At 45.8% G+C, this 20,922-nt stretch overlaps 1 protein-coding gene and 1 long non-coding RNA gene across 9 annotated transcripts in view; one reads left to right on the top strand and one right to left on the bottom strand.

The window, feature by feature from the left end:
- The window catches only part of LOC137524482 (ankyrin repeat and fibronectin type-III domain-containing protein 1-like), a 747,681-nt gene that overhangs the window by 649,795 nt on the left and 76,964 nt on the right, over positions 1 to 20,922 (top strand). For all 8 annotated transcript variants that reach the window (XM_068244405.1, XM_068244403.1, XM_068244402.1 and 5 more), the window contains 5 exons: positions 1,764 to 1,861; positions 9,959 to 10,049; positions 10,988 to 11,095; positions 13,658 to 13,757; positions 16,954 to 17,086. In XM_068244405.1, the coding sequence (XP_068100506.1) occupies positions 1,764 to 1,861; positions 9,959 to 10,049; positions 10,988 to 11,095; positions 13,658 to 13,757; positions 16,954 to 17,086 (530 nt within the window). The remainder of the gene's footprint in view (positions 1 to 1,763; positions 1,862 to 9,958; positions 10,050 to 10,987; positions 11,096 to 13,657; positions 13,758 to 16,953; positions 17,087 to 20,922) is intronic.
- On the bottom strand, positions 5,603 to 16,237 carry LOC137524489 (uncharacterized). Its single transcript, XR_011022704.1, has 4 exons — positions 16,160 to 16,237; positions 7,519 to 7,805; positions 6,045 to 6,129; positions 5,603 to 5,675 (listed from the first exon to the last, which is right to left on the bottom strand). It is a non-coding gene; the product is annotated as an uncharacterized lncRNA (long non-coding RNA).

The raw sequence follows: 20,922 nt of genomic DNA, 5'->3' as shown, positions 1-20,922 counted from the left end.
ATGGGAAGCAGAATTATCTGCATTTTCTTGGCCATGTCTAATGGATGCATATTTAGAGTCGCTTCAATTAGTTCACCCCATAGGCTATTTTATCCTTACCGCCAAGAGCCATTTTAGTGGTCCTCCCATTAAATTGGCCATAACTTTATCACTGCTTATCACACCCAAATGATCTTTATCTTGTCTTTATCATAACAAATTAGTTTTTTTTGTTTTGTTTTTTTGAAGGGGGGGGGGGGGGGGGTGATACTTGTTTTCAGTAATGATTTTCTGTGCATTTTATATGGAAAAAAACAAGGAAAAAATTAAGAAAAAAAAAAATAAACAATGCTACTATAAATAAAACCCACACATTTGATTTGCCCATTTGGCACAGTTATAACAACATCTAAATTGTGTTCCTTGTACAGTGTATGGCAACAATACCCAATTTGTGTACCCCATTAATAATTACTAGCCCTTATTTGGCGAAATAACATTAATATAACCTCATGGCATGCATATTAAAAAAGTCCCTAAGATTTTTTTTGGTACTTATCCGTAAGCCAGGCGCATCCGGCAGGTGGCGCTAATTCCATTCATACTTCGGCTGCCAGTGTTCTATAGGAGAGCAAGGCAAGGGGGAGGAGAGCGAGAGCCGAAGACGGCGGCTTCATCTGTTACATTGCCGCCGGCTTCATTTTAATTCCATTAACTCACTGTTTACAATACATTTGGCCGCTTAAAACACAAATACCATAGTTTACATTAACACTTTTGTTACGTTAAGTATGAATGGAATTAGCACCACCTGCGGCGGTTACAAACCCTTTAACGACCGCCTAACGCCGATAGGCGGCGGCTGGTCATTAGTGGTTTTACATGCCGCTCGGATGAGCGGCCGTTCCATGTCAGTTCGCGGAGGTTGTCTCTGAACTGCCTGCGAGCCTCCGATCGCGGCTCGCAGGCGAAAAAAATCCCTGCTGTTTACATCAGCGTCGTAAAGGAGATTGGCACTCTCTGGCCTCTGATTGGCCAGGGATCGCCGGCATCTGATAGGCTGAAGCCTATCAAAGGCGGCGCCACAGAGGGGAAGGAGGGGAGGTATGTGAAGAGAGGGAGGGTGGAAATTGCTGCAGAGGGGGGCTTTGATGAGCCCCCCCCCGCTAACCACAAGTAGCCGGCGGCGATCAGACCCCCACCCCAGCAGGACATCCCCCGAGTGGGGGAAAAAGGGGGAAAGTCTGGTCTACCTGGCTGTAACAGGATCTGTGCTGTGGGCTGGAGAGCCCACGCAGCACAGATCCAACAGAATTGCCTCGGTCCTTAAGTGGTTAACACTTTTGTTACGTGAAGTATAAATGGAATTAGTGCCACCAGCCGGATGCGCCCGGCTAACGGATTACCTTTTTTTTTACAGTGTTTTATTTTTATAGGAAAGGTTTGATTTTTTTTTAACTACACTTTATTTTTATTCTCATAAATGAACATGGCACCTGATTGGAATCATGTTCATTCATATACAGGCACTTTGATTAGCTCAGGGAACACATGTTCCCGATCACCAATCTCTCAAGTGTAAGGCCCGCCTAGAACGAGTGGGCGGAAGCAGGCGTATACCCACCCCTGAATGACAGAACATACGTATGTACATCCTATTTGTGTTAGTGAGGTTTAAACTGGACGTACCAGTACGTCAAGTTTGAGTTAACTGTTTAACCAGTCCTTGGAGCCTTTTACTTGTTTTTCTAAACTCTGTCTTTTACTTTTGTGTTGCTCTGCAGTGGAATGGAGTTTATCATCTTCATTCTCCCCAAGTGTCGGGGAGGTGGTTATCGAGAAGCTGAGGAACTTGCAATTCAACATTCGGGGTCTTGTTTCAGTAAGTACCTTAATCAGTCTGCTTATTTACATGGTTCATACAGACTAGGAGCATACTTGTCTGTGCAGAAAAGTATGTGTGTGTCTACGTTTTTCTCTGTGTTTGCGTGTTCCATCTTTTTGCTTTTGTAATAACCTACTTTCAAGTAGAATTCAAAAAACACATTACTAGTTCTAGTTTTATAAAAATGCATGCAAGAACACATACTTTTGTGGCTCCATAGGAAAGCAGAACATTTTGCATACAGTATACAAACGGAAACTGCTATGCATTTTTAAAATATACATAGCATTGCATTACGAATCTCACACCAATGTGATTTTAGTGCAGCCCAGATTGACTGTATGTGATTTTGCATGCACTTTGTGCTATCACACAAAACGCATGTGACCCTAATAAGTGTGCTTCCTGCCTCAGACAAAAATATTTTTTTGATTTAGTGAGATCTCGGCTCTGCCTGATCAGTAAGCCAGCACCTATTCAGTAGGAGACCTTGTGCAAGACTCCCTAACACTGCTACTGCCTATAGAGCGTGTCCTAGTGGCTGCAGCTCTGGCACTTTGAGTCCGCCAGGAGAAAAGCGCGATATAAATGTTCTGTGTTTGTTTGTTTGCTAGTGATAAGGAAATATTCACTAAAGCATGTTTTAGGTTCAGGAAAAACATCTCAAATGTTGAATTTCCTTGTAAACCTGGCTGCAAATTCAAAATGCAAACGTAGTTACTTCACCTCGATTTTAATGCAGCGGTGCTGCTTTATTGCATCATATACCAAAAGCATTTTGGTTTCACTACCCAGTGCAAACAGTATTGAATCCCCATTGGTTGAGTGTGTAGTAACCTTGATTGTATTGACGTTTAACATTCAAAGTGAACAAAGCAAATGTGACAATTACCACAGTAATCAGCTCATAAATGCTGAGCGCAGTGCTCGGACCAGACAGGTTGCCAGAATTTAAACTCCGATTTCACTTTTGTATACAAATCAATCAATGTTGGACTTGCTTTGTTTTCTATGAATGTATAGGCAATGGTACGTTTTCTGTAATGAGTGGTGGTGGCACCTTCCTCTAAGCTTTATTCATTGTACCAGTTATAATAATCAGCAGTGTCTGCTAACTGGAACCATCCTGACTCCTGTCTGCCTAGGCACTGTTAAGAGGAGCCGACCATGGCAGAGCAGATGGACTATAGAGGCTGCAGCAGGTGAATCTGATTTACAAGGTTTTGACTAGTTTATTAGCATGGGAAATAATTCCAGACTGTTAATTGCACATTTTAGGTCAGCCTCTATGCACACAAATAAAATGACTCATATTTCACTTAATGTTCTTCAACTTGATGCAGGAGTCACTTGGAAGAATTATTTAAATGTAACAACATCTCCCACCGTGTGTCAGTCTTGATTTGCAGCCCATTACTTCCACTGCGTTACTGGCATCCCCCAACCATCCCAACACTCAATAATAAATCAGGACTTGGACACCCGCCACCTACACAGATCAAAACACTCTCACCAGCTCCATAGCTAATTGGGGAACAGGAGCTGTGACTCCACTCAGTCACCTTTTCCATCTCCAGGGCTCAACCCCCACAGCTAACAAGGTCACAGGCTAGCTGGGGGTAGAGAGCCGAGTTGTTTTATCTCTCTGAGAACTGCATGACAGCTGTCTCCATATCACCATCCCTCATCCTTATGCAGTGCTACCCCAAACTTGTAGCCACAGACTTGGCACTGAATAACATCAATGACACAGAGAACACACGGTATCCCATAAATAAAGTGCATCTATTGTTACTCACAAGAGCTCAGGAGATAAGAGTAAACACGCAATTAGTAATGTGTACTATACATTACATAATTTAATGATATGAAAATCAGAGATACAAACCAAGTAGTGTATGTGGGGATATATATTATATATCAGAACCAAAAACTCCTATGGTTAGGCCCCTATCGCACATAAACGTAACTTTCTGTTGAGTCATGAAAAAAGAATAACAAGGGCAAGAAGGTGAAAGGTATACAGTATATGTATGTGTCGTGTCGATAAAACACATGGCCCAGTGGTAAATGATAGCAAGGTCAGCTGGTTTAAGTGTCAGGCAACCAAATTACCCCTAATAACAGCCCACAGCACTGAGTGGCTGTATTATCCACTCACTCAGTAAGCAGGAGTATCTATCTATCTATCTATCCATCCTACATAAATCAGCACAAGCTATACACACCACCCAAAAACCTAACATGTTTGGCCCAAATATGGCTTTGTCGGGAGTATACATATGTGCAGGTATAAGTGAATAAATAAAAAACCCCACTGCCAATAACATGTATACTGTCACATGCACATGTAACGGCCCATATCTATTACAACACCCCAGATATGGGCTGTTGTGACAGGCACACATGACGCATTGGCATGGGCTTTGGGTGTGAATTGCAGCTGCACTGGTGCCGCATCCAGACACAGACGTGGTACCCATGCAGCTGCGATTCATGCATTCCACTGGCATCCAGGGCCGTCCTGTAAACTGCCCTCCAATATAGGAAGATTCAGCTCACTTTCTTTGCAGATTAACTGGTCAAGATTCTTGAATGTAGAAACTACGTTCATCCCAAACTGTTCATCAGCCCATGAGACATTGTGCAAAATGCCATTTTGGGCTGTAAACTCACAGAACCGCAGTCAAACAAGAGTTTATACACCTTTAACCCTCCTGGCGGTTTGCTAAAAATCCACCAAGGGGCAGCAAATCCGTTTTTTTTTTAATTTTCTTTTTCATGTAGCGAGACAAGGTCTCGCTACATGATAGCCGCTGCTCAGTGGCATCCCCACAGCCCCTCCGATCGCCTCCGGCGATCGGAGATCAGGAGATCTCGTTCAAAGAATGTTGTGACGTCAAAGGGGACTCCGATCCACCCCACAGCGCTGCCTGGCGCTGATTGGCCAGGCAGCGCACGGGGTCGGGGGGGGGGGGGCGGCCGTGGTGCGACGAATAGCAGCGGATCGGCGGTGATCGCATTGCACACGCAGCTAGCAAAAAAAAAATTATGCAAATCGGCCCAGCGGGGCCTGAGCGGTGCCTTCCGGCGGCATAGCCCGTGCTCAGCACGGGCTTACCGCCAGGGAGGTTAATGACTGCCACCTGTAGAGATCACATGCAGTCACTAGAGAGACAGTTTGGGCCCCAATGCAGACAGATGCAGTGCTTGAGCGATGCAAGTGTACAGCATCAGGGCCACTGAACTGTTATCCTTACCAGCGCATCCGATAACTACAGATGCACAGGCTGGGGATAATGGTCCACCACATGCCCGGCTAGTAAAAATAAAACATATGTGGCATCACTTTAACCAGAACAGCCAGATAATATATTTTTATGTGTTTTAGAAATGGGAAAAATTAGGAAGGGTGAAAACGGAAAAAAAAAACCTGTATATTAAACATTTATGCCTAATTTTACCCTGCAAAATGTCTATAAAATATTTTTGGGGAACAGATAATACTCAGAGAAGCCTAGAATGTCCTAAAAAACAACAAAATCCTCTTAAATATATATCACATCTATAGTGACACAGCTGAAATGCCAAAATTGTCAGGAAGGGGTTAAGTTACTCTGTACATCACTCTTACATGTACAGAGAATTGGATTGTCCAAGGAAACCTAAGCCACTGCCTAGAAGTGTTGGTTGATTTTGCACACAGGGCAGAACATACTCATTTTCCCTCCACACTAACTGCCAGTTTAGTCCAGTTGTGGTGTGGTGTGATTATTCCATTCATATTATCCCATTCAGCAACAGGTTTATCCTGAAATCAGAAGAAATAGCGCTCCAATCGATAGTGAAATGCCTCTCAAACTCTCTCAACTGCTCACTGCTGCCTAGTAACTGCTCGTTGCTGCATGATAACTGCTTACTTCTGCCTGGTAACTGCTTGCTGAGCACACAGCTCAACAATTCGTGGAAAGGAGGTCTTAAAATGCAACCCTAGCCCCTGTGATATCAGTCTGCACTGTTTCACCTGCAGTAAGAGCTGAGATACCAGGGTTGAATGGAACAATAAAATTCACAACAGGTGCCGGTCCCTGAATTTAGACAGTAACTGACGAAGAAACTCCGCCCTGTTAATTAACCCCTGGATTGGATTGAGCAATGGTTATCTGAAGTCTCTACTTACTTTAAAGGGAGCCCATCATGATTGAAATGTGGAGGCCTCTATTGCAGGTTGGCTAGCTGTATCACCCAGCCTGTATTTTCACTCTCTGTAACAAATATGCAGAAAGATAATCAGCAATGGCACCCTCCACATCTCTGTCATCACCATATTACAAGAAGAAGTTCATGGCACTACTACTCCTATGCTAGCACTCTGTATCGCTCTCGTGAGAGATTTATTACGAGGATATTAGAAAACTTCTGGAACAACAAACACTGACTGGTTTGTTTAGTTCCTTCAATAACTTCCTGCTTGTTTTGCTCTAACAGAGATTATGTTCATTATGCCACTTGCACAGACATCTTGACTTGGGTTCTTTTTGTGATACGATTATGAAGTGCATAAAAAGTCTACAGCTGTTTTCCAGCATCAGATAAGCTACACTTCTTATTCATATAATTCATACTCTGCTATTTCATGCATTATTCTTCCTTTAATGCCAGTCCTGATTGCTCATTCTGAATAACAAATGCCAACTGAGATATGATTCACACATACATACATACATATATATATATATTTAATCTTTTTCTGTGATCATCTATCTATCAGAAGCGTAATCACTTCATAAGCCTAATATTCTTCTACAATATCCTCATGACCGCTGTAAAGCTGAGTAGGCAGAGGGAGCAGGTAGTTCAGACGTGAAACGATATTTCCTGAGAACTCTCATGCTTCTTTTATGCCTGTATTTGTTTTAGAACACTTAATCCTGTACAACCGATGAGCTCTGGGTGACCAAGACTACTAGGAAAGTATAGGAGACTAAAAGAGACTGAAAAGGCCTCCTATTAAAAAGCAATGCACAGTGTGATTTGCCTTCTTAAAAAAGAAGGAATTTGCGATTATTCATCTTTAAGTGAACATCTGTGGTTACCCACAATGCACTGCTACTGAATATGCAAATTATCTCTTTATGCCCCTGAAGCTAGGCTTACATCCAGAACCGCTAGTGTATAGCAAACCTATAGCTTTAAATTTTACAGAGCCATACCAACCCCACATGCAAACAGCCTGTTTTAGACTTTTAGTCCTCCTCAATGCCTGGCAGGGATTGATGTGGATCTATGAGATAGGGTCTGAGTGATAACATAATTGGCAGAGAATTCAATTTGCTCAATGACTTACTCCAACTCCTCTTATGGGGGTTGTCTGTCTGCCAGCCAGAAATGAATTACCCACCAGAGTATCAGTATCAGAGTCTCCTTCCAGCTGGGTGTATCTCTGTCAGGCTTGTCTGGTCAATGACTATTGTCAGGCTGTATGCTCATATTACTGACCTATAGCCCAGCCCGTAACATCTGAACAAACTCCTACCTAGTACAAATCTATAATAACCCTGCAGGTAGATGTAGCATACAGGCTGACAGATAGTATCCACCAAACAGAACCAATAGCAATAATACAAAGCACAGTATCACAATGATATAGTCACCTGAGGCCTGATGGATGAGGCAATCCAGATGAGAGTCAGATGACTGCAAGCAGGAGTAATGGTATGCAGATCAGGTGCTTAAATATAGTGTGGTCAGTACTAGCCAGATGTCAGGGCAGGCAGCGTTCATGCAAGTCCTTATCCAGTCCAAGGTCGATCCAGGCGGCAATCAGAGTCCAGGTACAGTGGCAAAGTTGGCAACAGGTGATCCAATAGAGCGTGGTCAGGAAACAAGCAGAGTCAGCAACGGGTGAGCCAATAGAGCATGGTCAGGAAACAAGGGGGGTCTGCAACGGGAAATCCAATCTAAAGTAAGCGTGGTCAAGATACAAGGCAAAATCAGCAACAGGAGTCAAAAGGTTTTTGTGAGCACATACCCAGCAACAAGCCAAAAACTAATGCTATCACGGGCGGTGTCTGGAGGCGCTCACCTGCGTTAAATACAAGAATTAACCAATCAGAAAGCAAAAGCATCCAAAATGACCAATGATATGGCGGTGTGTAAGCAGGTCAGCTGACACGCCATACACACACGTGGCTATTGTTTACATCGGCGGAGCGCGTACTGATAGCGCGTCTGCCGCCTATCCGCGCTCCAGTGACGTCATCGGCCTGCAGAGACCCAGAGGCTTGCACCTCAGCGTGGGTCTCGGCGTTCCGCTGCCCCGAGTGCCCCCAGAATCTTACAACCTCACATAATTCCTGAAGACATTAGCACTACAGTATGTGATTTTGGATCCAAGAGTTTGGCAACAAAACGCCTGTAATTGCTGATTGAAACCCCCCCATCCCTATTGAAATTAACCTGACCCTAACCAGCAAACTACATTAACACTAGGAAGCACCACTGGGTCATTCCCAGAATTGGATTTGGCATGAACAGGGCTCAAGAGCTAGGACACACACAAAATACAATAGAATGTACAGAAATGCAGGTAGGTAAGTGTAAGTCTGATGTCCAAATTAGCTACACTACAGGTTCCTGAATGTGAGACTTAGTGCAGCACTAAAACTCGCTGCCGCTGCAATTGTGCACGCAAAAGTGCTCATGCACGCTCATGCATTGATCCCATCTCATCAACCCATCAGTCATTCACATAAATTTACAGAAATTTTTTTTTTAAAGTAACATTGTAACTTTTCTTACGTTTTAACCCCTACCAAACGAATAACCCCCTTGTGTTAACTATACTTTGCCATAAGATTAGACACCTGTAATGGCTGCCGCCAATAGCGTTCAGATGCGATCTCCATGGTGACAGCTCGTGGACCCAACGATGTATAATGCATTGAAATGTTGTTGCCAAGCAATGCATCTGTACAGCACTGGGGTCCCCAAACTGCACGCCCTAACGATCGCATGCAGTCACTACAGACGCAAAGGTTTGCGATACTGGTACTCTAAATGCCCAACTAGTGAATAAATATGTGTGGTATAATTTTAGCCTGTACAAGCCAAATAATGTATTTTGAGGTGTTTTAAAACCATGGCACTTGTCATCTAAATGTTAGGAAGGCTCAAACATGAACAAATGTGCGCCTACGCCTAATTCTCCCTGATAGTTTTGGGGGCAAACAGAAAAGGCTTGGTGGGCCGCATTTAGCCCCTGGACCAAACTTTGGACATGCCTGCTTTAATCCAACAACCCAGCCATTATCAGCAGGCCTGATTTCTTTCAGAACTTAAAAGTAAGCACCAGGAGCATCTGCTGTGAGACAAACTCTCTATGTGTAATGGGCCATACTCATGAGCTACAAATGTAGCTAGTCGCTAGCACACGGGAGCGTGTGCGCGACAGATCGGCGACAGCTCATCGCCGGGTCCCTCCGCATACACACTGCGGAAGAGGAATTAGTGGTGCGACGGAAGCTGTTGCCGACGTTCCTCCCCTCCCGCCGGAAACTCCGTGCACTGCCTATTGGTTGCTGTCGCTAGTCCGCATACACACGCGGACTAGCGACAGTTGCGGCGGCAACTGTCGCCAGGCGATCGCCTGGCGACAGCAGCGACGAGCAACGGTTCGGGGCGCTTGCGCCATACTCACGGGCGACCTGTCGCCGCAAAACGCGCATGCCATGGTTGCGGCGACAATTGTAGCCCGTGAGTATGGGGCTTAAGAACAGGGGAACAGCTACCTGAAGTGCTTTACTGGATCAGTTTTGTATGCCAGCTCATGGCTGCTGTAGTACTGATGTGCTCGCCTTACATTGTTGGGTATTTCAAAACTTCTCACGATAAGACAATAACTTTGTAATACATGTTTTCATTACTAAGAACTTACAAAAAACAAGTTCAGAGGCACTCAGACAGCCAATTAGGTCATTTTATGTGTATTTTCATAAAGCACCCTTACATTATGCAGTTTAATGTGATGCAAGCGAATTATAGTCATGCTGACTTTGTGAGCTTCAATGTTTTTTATGCGTTTTATCTTTACAGGGCACTAGATATTACGTTCAAGTATCAGCATACAATATGAAAGGCTGGGGACCTCCACAAACATCTCTTCCAGCTTTCGCCATTCCATCCAGTAAGTACAGAACAGATTGATTGTTATGTGATGAACTGATCGAAGTGTCTCTTAAGTCAGGCAGTGTAAAGATATTTTAGGGAAGTGGAAGTATCCATCAATTAATAAGCACTCTTTAATTGCGGTACTGCAGAAAATTCTGCAGCTTCCAAAAGCTGAGAGACTATTATATACATAAGATAACTGTACATATTGTTAATATTAAACTTTCCACCTCTAAAAAAGTGGTGGCTGGATAGTGTAATGGTTAAGGGCTCTGCCTCTGACATGGGAGACCAGGGTTCGAATCTCGGCTCTGCCTGTTCAGTAAGCCAGCACCTATTCAGTAGGAGACCTTGTTCAGTAAGCCAGTACCTATTTCAGTAGAAGACCTTAGGCAAGTCTCCCTAAGGGCTGGTGCACACCAAAACCCGCTAGCAGATCCGCAAAATGCTAGCAGATTTTTAAACGCTTTTTTTTATTTTTATGAGGCGTTTTGCTAGCGTTTTGCGGATTGCTGCTGCGGTTTTCAGTATAGTAGATTTCATATATTGTTACAGTAAAGCTGTTACTGAACAGCTTCTGTAACAAAAACGCCTGCAAAACCGCTCTGAAGTGCCGTTTTTCAGAGCGGTTTGCGTTTTTCCTATACTTAACATTGAGGCAGAAACGCACCCGCAATCCAAAAAATGCCTCACCCAGGCATTTTTCGTTTCTGCAAAACGCCCCCCGCTCTGGTGTGCACCACCCCATTGAGATACATTGACCAAGCAGATCCGCAGCCGCAAGCGGATCTGAAAACGCCCAAAAAGCCGCTCGGTGTGCACCAGCCCTCACACTGCTACTGCCTATAGAGCGCGTCCTAGTGGCTGCAGCTCTGGCGCTTTGAGTCCGCCAGGAGAAAAGCGCTATATAAGTGTTTGTCTTTGTCTTTAAAACAATTACTTCTGTTTCTACAGACTGGCGCGAGTATGATGGTCGTGCGCCACGGAGGAGAGGTCAAGCTGAGGCCCTGGATCTCCTGCTTAGTCAAGTCAAGACAGGTCACCAGCACTGTGTGTGTCATGGTCAGTGCTCTGTGCTGAACTAAACCTACCATGATGTATACTGTATTAGGAAAAGAATACCATATTTTTATACCATCTTATACCGTATAAGATGCACCTAGGTTTAGAAGTAAAAAAAAAAAAAAACTAGAAAAAATACACTACATTAACCCCCTGCTGTTTCCCCCCCCCCCCCCCCCAACTAAGCTACACTACACTACCGCTTCAGCTCTCACCTGTTCCTGCCAGCACACTTCTCTACCCCTCGCTTTGGTCCTGCTTCTCCCCCTGCATCTTCCGATATCGCAGGACACTGCAGTCACCTGCTGCTTTACAGCTCTGGTCCTTCTTCCCGGTCGGCTCCATACTTTAGCATTAGTGGTTCCTCCTTACTTCATGGTGCCATTGGGGTCACACAGTATAGGAGAAACCACTAAAGTGGAAGTAAGGAGCCAACCAGAAAGAAGGACCGGGAGCTGTATAGCGACAGATGCGATATCGGAAGATGCAGGAAGAGGTGTGCGTAAGAAGCAGGACCGCAGTGACAGAGAGAGGAGTGCATTAAGGGCCCTTTTCCACCAGCGCATTTGCGCTGGCTGAATCGCAAAACCGCAAACCGCTAGCGATTTTACAATCGCTACGGTTTGCTTTTTAACATAGGAATCGCGGTAGGTCATTTCCACTACCGCGATTCGCTTTTGTCAGGAACGCGAACGCGCGGCGGAGCGATAATTGCCGCGATTTTGCTATGCAGTGCATAGCATAGCAAAATCGCGGCGGCGAACGTCGGGGAATCGCCGGTAATTGCGATTCAGCAATCGCTAGCGTTCAGCGTGAACGCTAGCGATTGCAAGTGGAAAAGGGCCCTAAGAGCTACACTGAGCACTCTGCATCACACATATCTAGAATTTAAGATGCGCCCTCGTTTGCCCCCATTTTTGTGAAAGAGAAAGTGTGTCTTATATTCCAAAAAATATGATAATCATCAATTATCTTCATCTTTCCTTCTGTAAAATGGTCTTACAACTACCATTTATCACTTTTTTAGCAAATGTATTAACATATGAAATACAGAGAACCATGAGCAATCCAAGAATAATGCAAAATAAGCCAGTGAGTCTTTGATAGGTTAGTGTATCTGGTCTTATGAATTATTATAATTTAGTATTTATATAGCGCTGACATCTGACAAAGCGCTGTACAGCCTATATTGTCTTGTCACTTAACTGTCCTTAGTCTAGGGCCAATTTAGGGGCAGTGGCATAACAATAGGAGATGCAGCCCCTGCATCTGCGGTGGGGCCCGGGTCATTGGCTCAGGGCCATTTTGGGGGGCAGGAGGGGTCGCAGCATGAGGGGAGAGACACCCCCCACCTCAAATTCTCCCCTCAGTGCTCCCCTCCAACATCAATCAGTAGCAGCGGGCAGGAACACATACCTTCTTGCGCTCCACACCCCAAAAGTTCCGCTCTCTAAGCGTCTGACACTACTTCCTGTTTAAACAGGAAGTAGCGTGCGAAACTTAGAGATCGGACCTCTGTGGTAGATGGAGGTATGTGTTCCTGCCCGTCGCCACTGATTGATGCTGGAGGGAAGCGCTGAGGGGAGAGCCCGAGGTGAGGGATGGGGGGACTGCCCCCCCTCCCCACCAATGTGTGGCCACGCTCTCCCCTCATGCTGCGACCCCTCCTGCCCCCAAAATGGGAGGGGGGGGGGGGCATCCAAATTTTTGTAGGGGGGCCTGGTGATTTCTACTTACGCCCCTGTTTAGGGGGGAAGCCAGTGCACTTATCTGTATGTTTTTGGGATCTGGGAGGAAACCAGAGTACCCGGAAAACCCACGCAGACATGGGGAGAACATACAAACTCCATGCAGATAGTGTCCTGGCTGGAATTTGAACTGCGGACTTAGCACTTCAAGCCACCGTGCTGAATGACAACTTGAAACCGGCTGTTTTTGCATATTAGACACCTCCGCCAGTGGTTCTGTTATCAGTAGCGCATCGCAAATGGATTCATATAATAATTCAGTCATTCTTGCAGAGATACTGGGACTACTGTACTTAGCCTTAGGATCTCCAGAAGCAGTCCTGCTGGTCATGTGATACAGCTGCAGTGAGTAGAGAACCAAAGACTACTATGGCTTTCTGCACAACAGCTGTGCTCAGCCCCAATGTGGTCAGGCCACTTGCATTATTTAAATATTATGCAGTGCAATGTTTGAAAAGCTTAGTTTTTCAGCTGGCATGTGCATGCCCAGTGTATTGGAATTCAGGCTTAGAAATAAATAGGGGGAAAAAAGCATAATGCCCCCAGAATAACTAGCTAACGCTCTGCCATGCAAGCTGGGACCAGGAGGAAAAGGGGTCCATAAGCGCACACCTACCCCTTCCTTCTGCAACACTGGGTCAACAGCGCTTTTATGAGAGGGGTGATTTTGTCATCACCTGCATGCCTGTGATATTGAGGTTGTAATTTCACCTATATCGCAGTAGACTTCCAGTTCGTATGACATTAGTAAATCAACCCCCTAATGTATACAGCCTTTCAGTAAAGTTTAAATTGGATTCTTCTTACATTCCAGAACCATTCAAGAACCAGCCACAGAGCAGAAAACATTCTGTTTCCAAGAGTCTAAAACATCTCTTCCATCCCAGCAGCAAGTTTCTGAAAAGCCTCAAAAGGTAAAAGAAAGTGAAGAGAGCAAAGTTATCTTTATTATTATTATTTATTGTATTTATAAAGCGCCAACATATTACGCAGCGCTGCACAATAGATAAATGGGTTAACATACAGGTAGAACATACGGAAACTCACAACAAAACAAGATCATGCAAATGATTTGATAACAATACAGTGTCATAGGTCAAGATAGAGACTGTTCGAGTCTACAAGAAGGGTGGTTGTGAGTACGATTGCATAATCAAGCTGGATACACTAGGGAGGAGGGCCCTGCCAGAGGCTTACAATCTAAAGGGTGGGGTGGAGACAATAGGTGCGTCTTTTGAGAGGGGGTCTAACAGAACATATTATGATGCTGGTGTAGGGGGGTATGCGAGCGTGAAGAGGTGAGTCTTGAGAGCTTGTTTGAAGGTACTAAAGGTGGGGGCGAGTCTGACAGCTGGTGGGAGAGAGTTCCAGAGAGTAGGGGCAGCCCTAGTGAAGTCCTGCAATCGTGCGTGTGACTGAGTTACGCGAGGTGCGACTAGGCGCAGGTCATTGGAGGATCGGAGGGGGCGGGCTGGTATGTGCCTGTGGACCAGATCAGAGATGTAGGTCGGGCAGGTCTTGTGCACTGATTTGTAGGCCAAGCACAGGATCTTTCAATGCCTGATTAATATTAGCTGGACCAGTTGTATGCAGTGAGCACAGAGGAGAGACATCCAAAGAGAATATGCAGTGAAGTGACACCGATTTCCCCTTAAACATCCATATGTGTGCAGGGACAATACATGTACTGTATTTAACTGCACATAATTGGATGTTTAAAATTAGCACAGTTCCTTGTCACTGCTCTTTCCAGAGTATGCCATTTAGTAAAGCACCCCTAAGGCCCATGTCACACAAGTGACTTAGACGTTGGATGCTGCGAGTAGACCCTAGCAAAAGATTTGCATTAGAAGTGGCTGTCATCAGTAACATTCCTGAAAAATGCTGACAATCTGCAGTTACTGAGCAACTAGAAATAGCAACTTAAATTTGGCAATATTTGCTCCTAATGCAAGTCTAGTGGTAACTAGTGGCTGCCACTGGCGACATTGTGCCAAAGTCCTCTTCAGGGTATATACATTGGTGTTAATGTCAATCCAGGATTATCTCAAATCTCTTTTCAGTGTTCTTATTATTTATATAGTATGTAATAAATAGGACCTAAGCTTTATATGTATAAACATTGCTGTACAGCCTGCTAGCAATAATCAGCTGGTGATCAGCAGATATTAGTGAGAAGCACAATTCAGACCTTCAGCAAAATGCCTCCTAAACACCGTGGGCTAAAATAATATAAATAATATAACAGTATATACCTGTATATAAAAAAATATGTTTTCTATATGTGGAAATACTGCAGATTGTCAGAGGGGAATTGTAAACTGTCAAATATTATCTCACATATTTGGTGAAAAATAATCTGCAAATACTCAACTACTGCACTCCTGGACAAATCAAATCATTGTCTGCTTTGACCAAAAGTGTTGGACCTTATAAAGACAACAAATGAAGCTTAAATCCGTTCAAGGCCTGAGACACACTGCAGCGCACTTTTTGATCCGTCACTGCTGCGGATTTTTTCTTTTGTTTGGTTTTTTGTTTGGTTTTTGTTTTTAAGCTCCAATTGACTTGCATTTTTTTTCACTTTTTTTTGAATTGATGATCAATGTGATTTTTTCGTGAATTTTACCACAATTTTTATACAAGTCAATGGGAGCGTTTCTAAAAATGCAGCGCTGACGGATCAAAAAGCGCTCTGCAGTGTGTCTCCAGTTTAATTGTTGTTGTAATTGTTGTTTTAAGTGTTGATTTGAAGCCAGTTTTATCCCAAGATCAAGAAAATGTCAGGTTGAGATCTTTTCAATATGTAAATGTTTGTACGATATGTAAAAAAAAAATGAACCCTGACCTACACATTTTTATGTATGACAACATTGCTGCTTAGCAACTACCACTAATCGAAGCCAGTGGCTGCCAGATATAAGTAATACAGTATAATCTTGTGTATAATAAACTCTCATATTGTAAACATTTGGGTAAAGTAAATTACCTCTCCAGGTCCCAGCCAATCCCCATTATAAGTCTATGGGAGCATTGCATGGTATAGTAAACTCCGATATAATACAATTTCTGTTATAGTAAACATTTTTTTACTGACTCTGGATACAGTAAACAGTGGGCGGTGCATACGTCATATGTCAGTGTGAAAGCCATGGCCTGCTGCTCTTTTCAGGCTGGTTGCAAGTGAGCTGGTGCCTGATAGCATTTGTAAGACAAGAAGAATGGCACCAGCGCTGGATATACAGTACTTTACAAGTAAGCAGCCTGGGGAAAAAGAGTAATAATGTGAACATAAACAATAGAGAATGCGTGTTACCATATCCACTTTGCAATCACTGATAAAAGTATCGTCGTAGTCCTCCCACGGGATTGTATGCACTCCCAGGTATCTCTTCCCTTGTTAGCAATGACTCTCCTGGTAGTGAGTGGAGCGCAGTACAGGCTACTTTTAGTCGTAGTGCAGATCAGGGCGGGCCTACTTGCTGCAAAACTAAGAGTGGGAGAGGTGAGTGCTAAATCCCGCCCATGAAGGTATCAGAGCACTCGCATTAAAGATGCAAGTGGCTTATGATTGGCTGCACTTTGAAGAAAGGGTTAATGATTGGCTCAAGTGTGAGCAGAAAGTTTTGCAGGACACGTGCTGCTAGTCCGCCTGCAGAAGTACAATCACACACATCACACACAGGAAGCAAGTGGCTGCCTCTATTCAGTGACGGCTGCAATTTTTAAGGAGCCCTGGATACTGTACCAGCAAAATTGGCCAGTCTGGCTATGCAGCCCTAAAGTATACTTAACCTTGTAGTCCCCAAATGTGCAAGTGCTTGTACTGTACCCTCCAATGGGAGGACAGAGTTGGTCTTTTGCAGAAAATGTACCAGGGCATGCTGGGCAATTTCTAGGACAATTTCTGATAGTAAACTTCTGATATAGTAAACCACTTCTTGGTCCCTTGGAGCTTACTGTACCGAGATTATACTGTAGCACACTGAAGTCCTCCAATATCAGTCAGAAATCAATTGTTTACCTGATCAAAAGTTGGAGCAATTGTTTCTATTGTAGAGAGTGCCTTTAAAAACAATATAACATCATATTCTCCCTTAATGTTTCCAGGGGTCTTTACCTGGCTTGTATATTCTATAAAGATGACAATGTCCTCGTGACTCATGAAGATCAGATACCGGTAGTGGAGATAGATGATTCATATTCATGTCTGTTAATGCAAGACTTCTTATGGTTTACTAAGGTAGGTTCTGCATTTTCTTATCAAAATCCTTCAGAAAATAAACTGGCACCTTTGAGTCATGTGTGCATACACAAGGACTACAATGCATAGGAACTCTATTTTTACCCCCTCTGCTGTCAACCTCTTTAACTCCCTCCATGCCCTCCCCCCTCCACCATCCCCCCTTAAAGATAACCCAAGGTTGCATATGATAATACTAATAGGACCCAGAGTCTGACTCTGTCTTGATTTGAGCATAAATTTGTATACTTACCTGTTAGCAGGGGCGCCTCTAGGCATAGGCAGTACAGGCCATTGCCTGGAGTGCCATTGGTCCTGGGGGCGCCATGTTGCTGGATTAAGCCACGCCCCTTGTATGAAGCCACGCCCCCTGCCTAAGCCCCACCTCCTCGGGTGTTCTATTACTTGTTTCTGCTGCCTCTGCTTAGCGTAAGTTGCTGGCAGCTGCCACTGTGTCCCTCTGTGCCTTGTACATCCTTTTTCCCCCCTTTGTGCCTCCTTCTGTCCCTTTTGTGCCTCCTTCTACCTCCTTGTGCCTCCTTCAGTCCCTTGTGCCATGTCTGACCCCCTGTTTGTCCTTCTGTCTCTTTTTATGCCTCCTGTCTCCCTTTTTGCCTCCATGTGCCTCTTTCAGTCCCCCTGTGCCACCTGTGCCTCCTTCTGTCCACCTGTGCCTCCTTCTGTCCCCCTGTGCCTCCTTATGTCCCCTTGTGCCTTTCTTTGTTCCCTTGTGCTATCTCTATGCCCCCTGTTCCTCCTTCAGTCCCACTCTGCCTCCTTCTGTACTCATGTGCCTCCTTCTGTCACCATGTGCCTCTTCAGTCCCCATGTGCCACCTCTGTCCCCTGTGTCTTCCTCTGTCCCCCTGTGCCTCCTTCTGTGCCCCTTTGTGCCTTCTTCTGTCTCCCTGTGGCTCTGTCTGTCCCCCTCTGCCTCCTGTCTCCCTGTGCCTCCTTACATCCCCCTCTGCCTTCTTCTGTCACCCTTTTGTAGCTCCTTCTGTCCCCCTTTGTGCATCCTTCTGTTCCCCTTTGTACATGCTTCTGTTTTCCTTTGTGCCTCCTACTGTTTCCCTGTGCCTCCTTCTGCCCCTTGTGCTTTTTTCTGTCCCCCATCGTGCCTTCTCCTTTCCCCTGTGTGCCTCCTTTAGTCCCCCTGTGTCTCCTTTCCTCCTGTGCCTCAATCTGTCCCCCTTTGTGCCTCCTTCTGTCCCCCCTTGTGCCTCCTTCTGTCCCCCATTGTGCCTCCTTCTGTCCCCCTGTGTGCCTCCTTCAGTCCCCCTGTGCCTCCTTCTGGTCCTCATGTCATTTGTTGTGCCTCCTTCTGGCCCTCATGCCTTCTTCTGTCCCCTTGTACCGCCCACTGCCCCTTTGTGTACCTCCTTCCGTCCTCCTGTGCCTCCTTCTGTCCTCCTTTGTGTCTTATTCTGTCCCCCATTGTGCCTCCTTTTGTTGCCCATTGTGCCTCCTTTTGTCCCCTGTGTGCCTCCTTTTGTCCCCTGTGTGCCTCCTTCTGTTCCCTTGTGCCTCCTTCTGTCCTCCTTTGTGACTTCTTCTGACCCTCATGCCGCCTCCTGTCCCCCTGTGCCTCCCTATGTCGCTCTGTGTGCCTTATTCAGTCCCCCTGTGCCTCCTTCTGTCCCCCTTTTTGCCTCATGAAAGTGGAGCCCTTCCTATGTGTATTTTCTGGTGAAACTCTGCCGCATTTACGTGTAATTTTCTGTTGAAACGCTGCTGCACTAAGTGTCATTTCTGATGAAACGCTGCCGCATTATGATTATTTTTCTGGTGAAACATTGCCGCATTACAATTATATTCTGGTGAAACGCTGCTGCAATACGATTATTTTCTGGTGAAACACTTCCGCAGTATGTGTATTTTCTGATGAAACACTGCCGCATTACGATTATTTTCATGGGGGAGGGGGGGTTGGGGGAGACGCCACAGGTTTTCTTGCCTGGAGTGACAAAATGACTAGAGGCGCCCCTGCCTGTTAGGTTTGGTTCCCACTTGCAACGGTCCATTCAGAGCAGAGTGGACAGGTTCAGTGTCTGTTCTGCTCCGTTTTCTTGCCCAAGGTGGATGCATTTCCACTATACGTATATATGCATCCACTATCCAGAAAAATGCAGCCAGTCGCAACTGGCAAAACAGACCTATTAAATAAAAAGTGGCAGCTCAAGCTGTTTTCAATATTAGATCCATTTGCATGTCTGTTGGTGCGCTGCAGAAAACATACCGAACGGGTACATATTCTTTACAAGTGAGAATTCACCCTTACTCAGAGATGTTTGAACAGTCTGTTCATACACAAGCATGTACTTTACTAATTTTTGTTAGATATCACAGGTTGCTGGTTACTCAGGGCCGCCATCAGGGGGGGACAACTATGACTCCACTGATGGGCCCGAGGCCCTCAGGGGGCCCAGGACCCCCGCCCTCCCCCCCCCACATGCAGGGTCTCCGCTAGCTAAAACAAGCTGGGCCTCTCTCTTGGGCCTGGCTGCCATCACCCTTGTGCGCCTTGTCCCTGCCCGAATCCCCCCTCCTTCCCTCCCTGTGCTCCGGACTCCCTTCTCCGTTAACTCACATGATAGTCCCGATCCACACGCCGGAACTCGCCACTCTCCTGCATAGCGTCCTGGCCGTCACCATGGTTACTTCCGGTACGCGCATTTGACGTCATGAGATGCGCATGCCGGAAGTAACCATAGTGACGGTCGGGACGCCATGCAGTGAGCGGGAGAGCGGCATGCATTGGGGCCATGTGAGTTAATGGAGAAGGGGGGCACGGAGCACAGGGAGGGGAGAGTCAGGGAAAAGGCGCACAAGGGTGGGGGAAGCTGGCGCACTAAAGGTGACATGGCTGGGGCCTCAGGGACAAGAGATGACGCGGGGGGGGGGAGGTGCATTAATGACACGGGGGAAGCTGGAGGAACGTGAGATGACAAGGGGGGGAAGCTGGGGGTGGACAAGAGATGACACAGAGTGGGGGGGACATTGATGACACATGGGAGGATGGGGAGACATGAGATGACAATGGAAGAAGCTGGGGGGACAAGGTGACAAAGGGAAGCCGGGAGCCAAGAGATGATACGGGGAGCTGAGGGGACATTAATGACATGGGGGAAGCTGTGGGACGAGAGGTGACGCGGGAAAGCTGGGGGGGGGACAAGTCGACAAAGGGAAGACGGGGGGGGATGGACGGACAAGATGACACGGGAAGCTGAGGGACATTAATGACACAGGAGGAAGCTGAGGGGATAAGAGGTGACACAGGGAAGCTGGAGGCACAATTGTTGACATGGGGAAGCCTGGGGGCATGAGGTGATACGGGGGGGGGGGGGGGAGCCGGGGACACAGGAGGTGATGGGGGAAGCCAAGGGGCACAAGAGGTGACACAGAGAGGGACAAGAGCTGACACAATGATAAAAGAGGCTCAGCGGCACAAGAGGTGATACAGAGGGGGACAAAATAGGAACAGGGGAACAGAGGTGACGGTGATGAGGACAAACAGATAAACACAGAGCGACATGAGGTGACACAGAGGGGGACAAAAGAGACACGGGAACAGAGTTAACACAGGCAGAGAAGAGAGAGGTAACACAAGGGTAAAAGAGGTGACACAGGACAGGCAGACAAAAGAGATGAGATTTTTTGTCCATGCTGACATGGCAGTAGTATCTGAATAACACCAGAAACAAGCATGCAGCTAGTCTTGTCAGATCTGACTTTAAAGTCAGGAACACCTGATCTGCTGCATGCTTGTTCAGGGGCTATGGCTAATAGTATTAGAGGCAGAGGATCAGCAGGGCTGCCAGGCAACTGGTATTGCTT

Source organism: Hyperolius riggenbachi, chromosome 7, assembly GCF_040937935.1.
Source record: "Hyperolius riggenbachi isolate aHypRig1 chromosome 7, aHypRig1.pri, whole genome shotgun sequence".
Classification (NCBI taxonomy): domain Eukaryota; kingdom Metazoa; phylum Chordata; class Amphibia; order Anura; family Hyperoliidae; genus Hyperolius; species Hyperolius riggenbachi.
The sequence above is the reverse complement of the archived record's forward strand: the minus strand, read 5'-3'. Positions and strand labels throughout refer to the sequence as shown.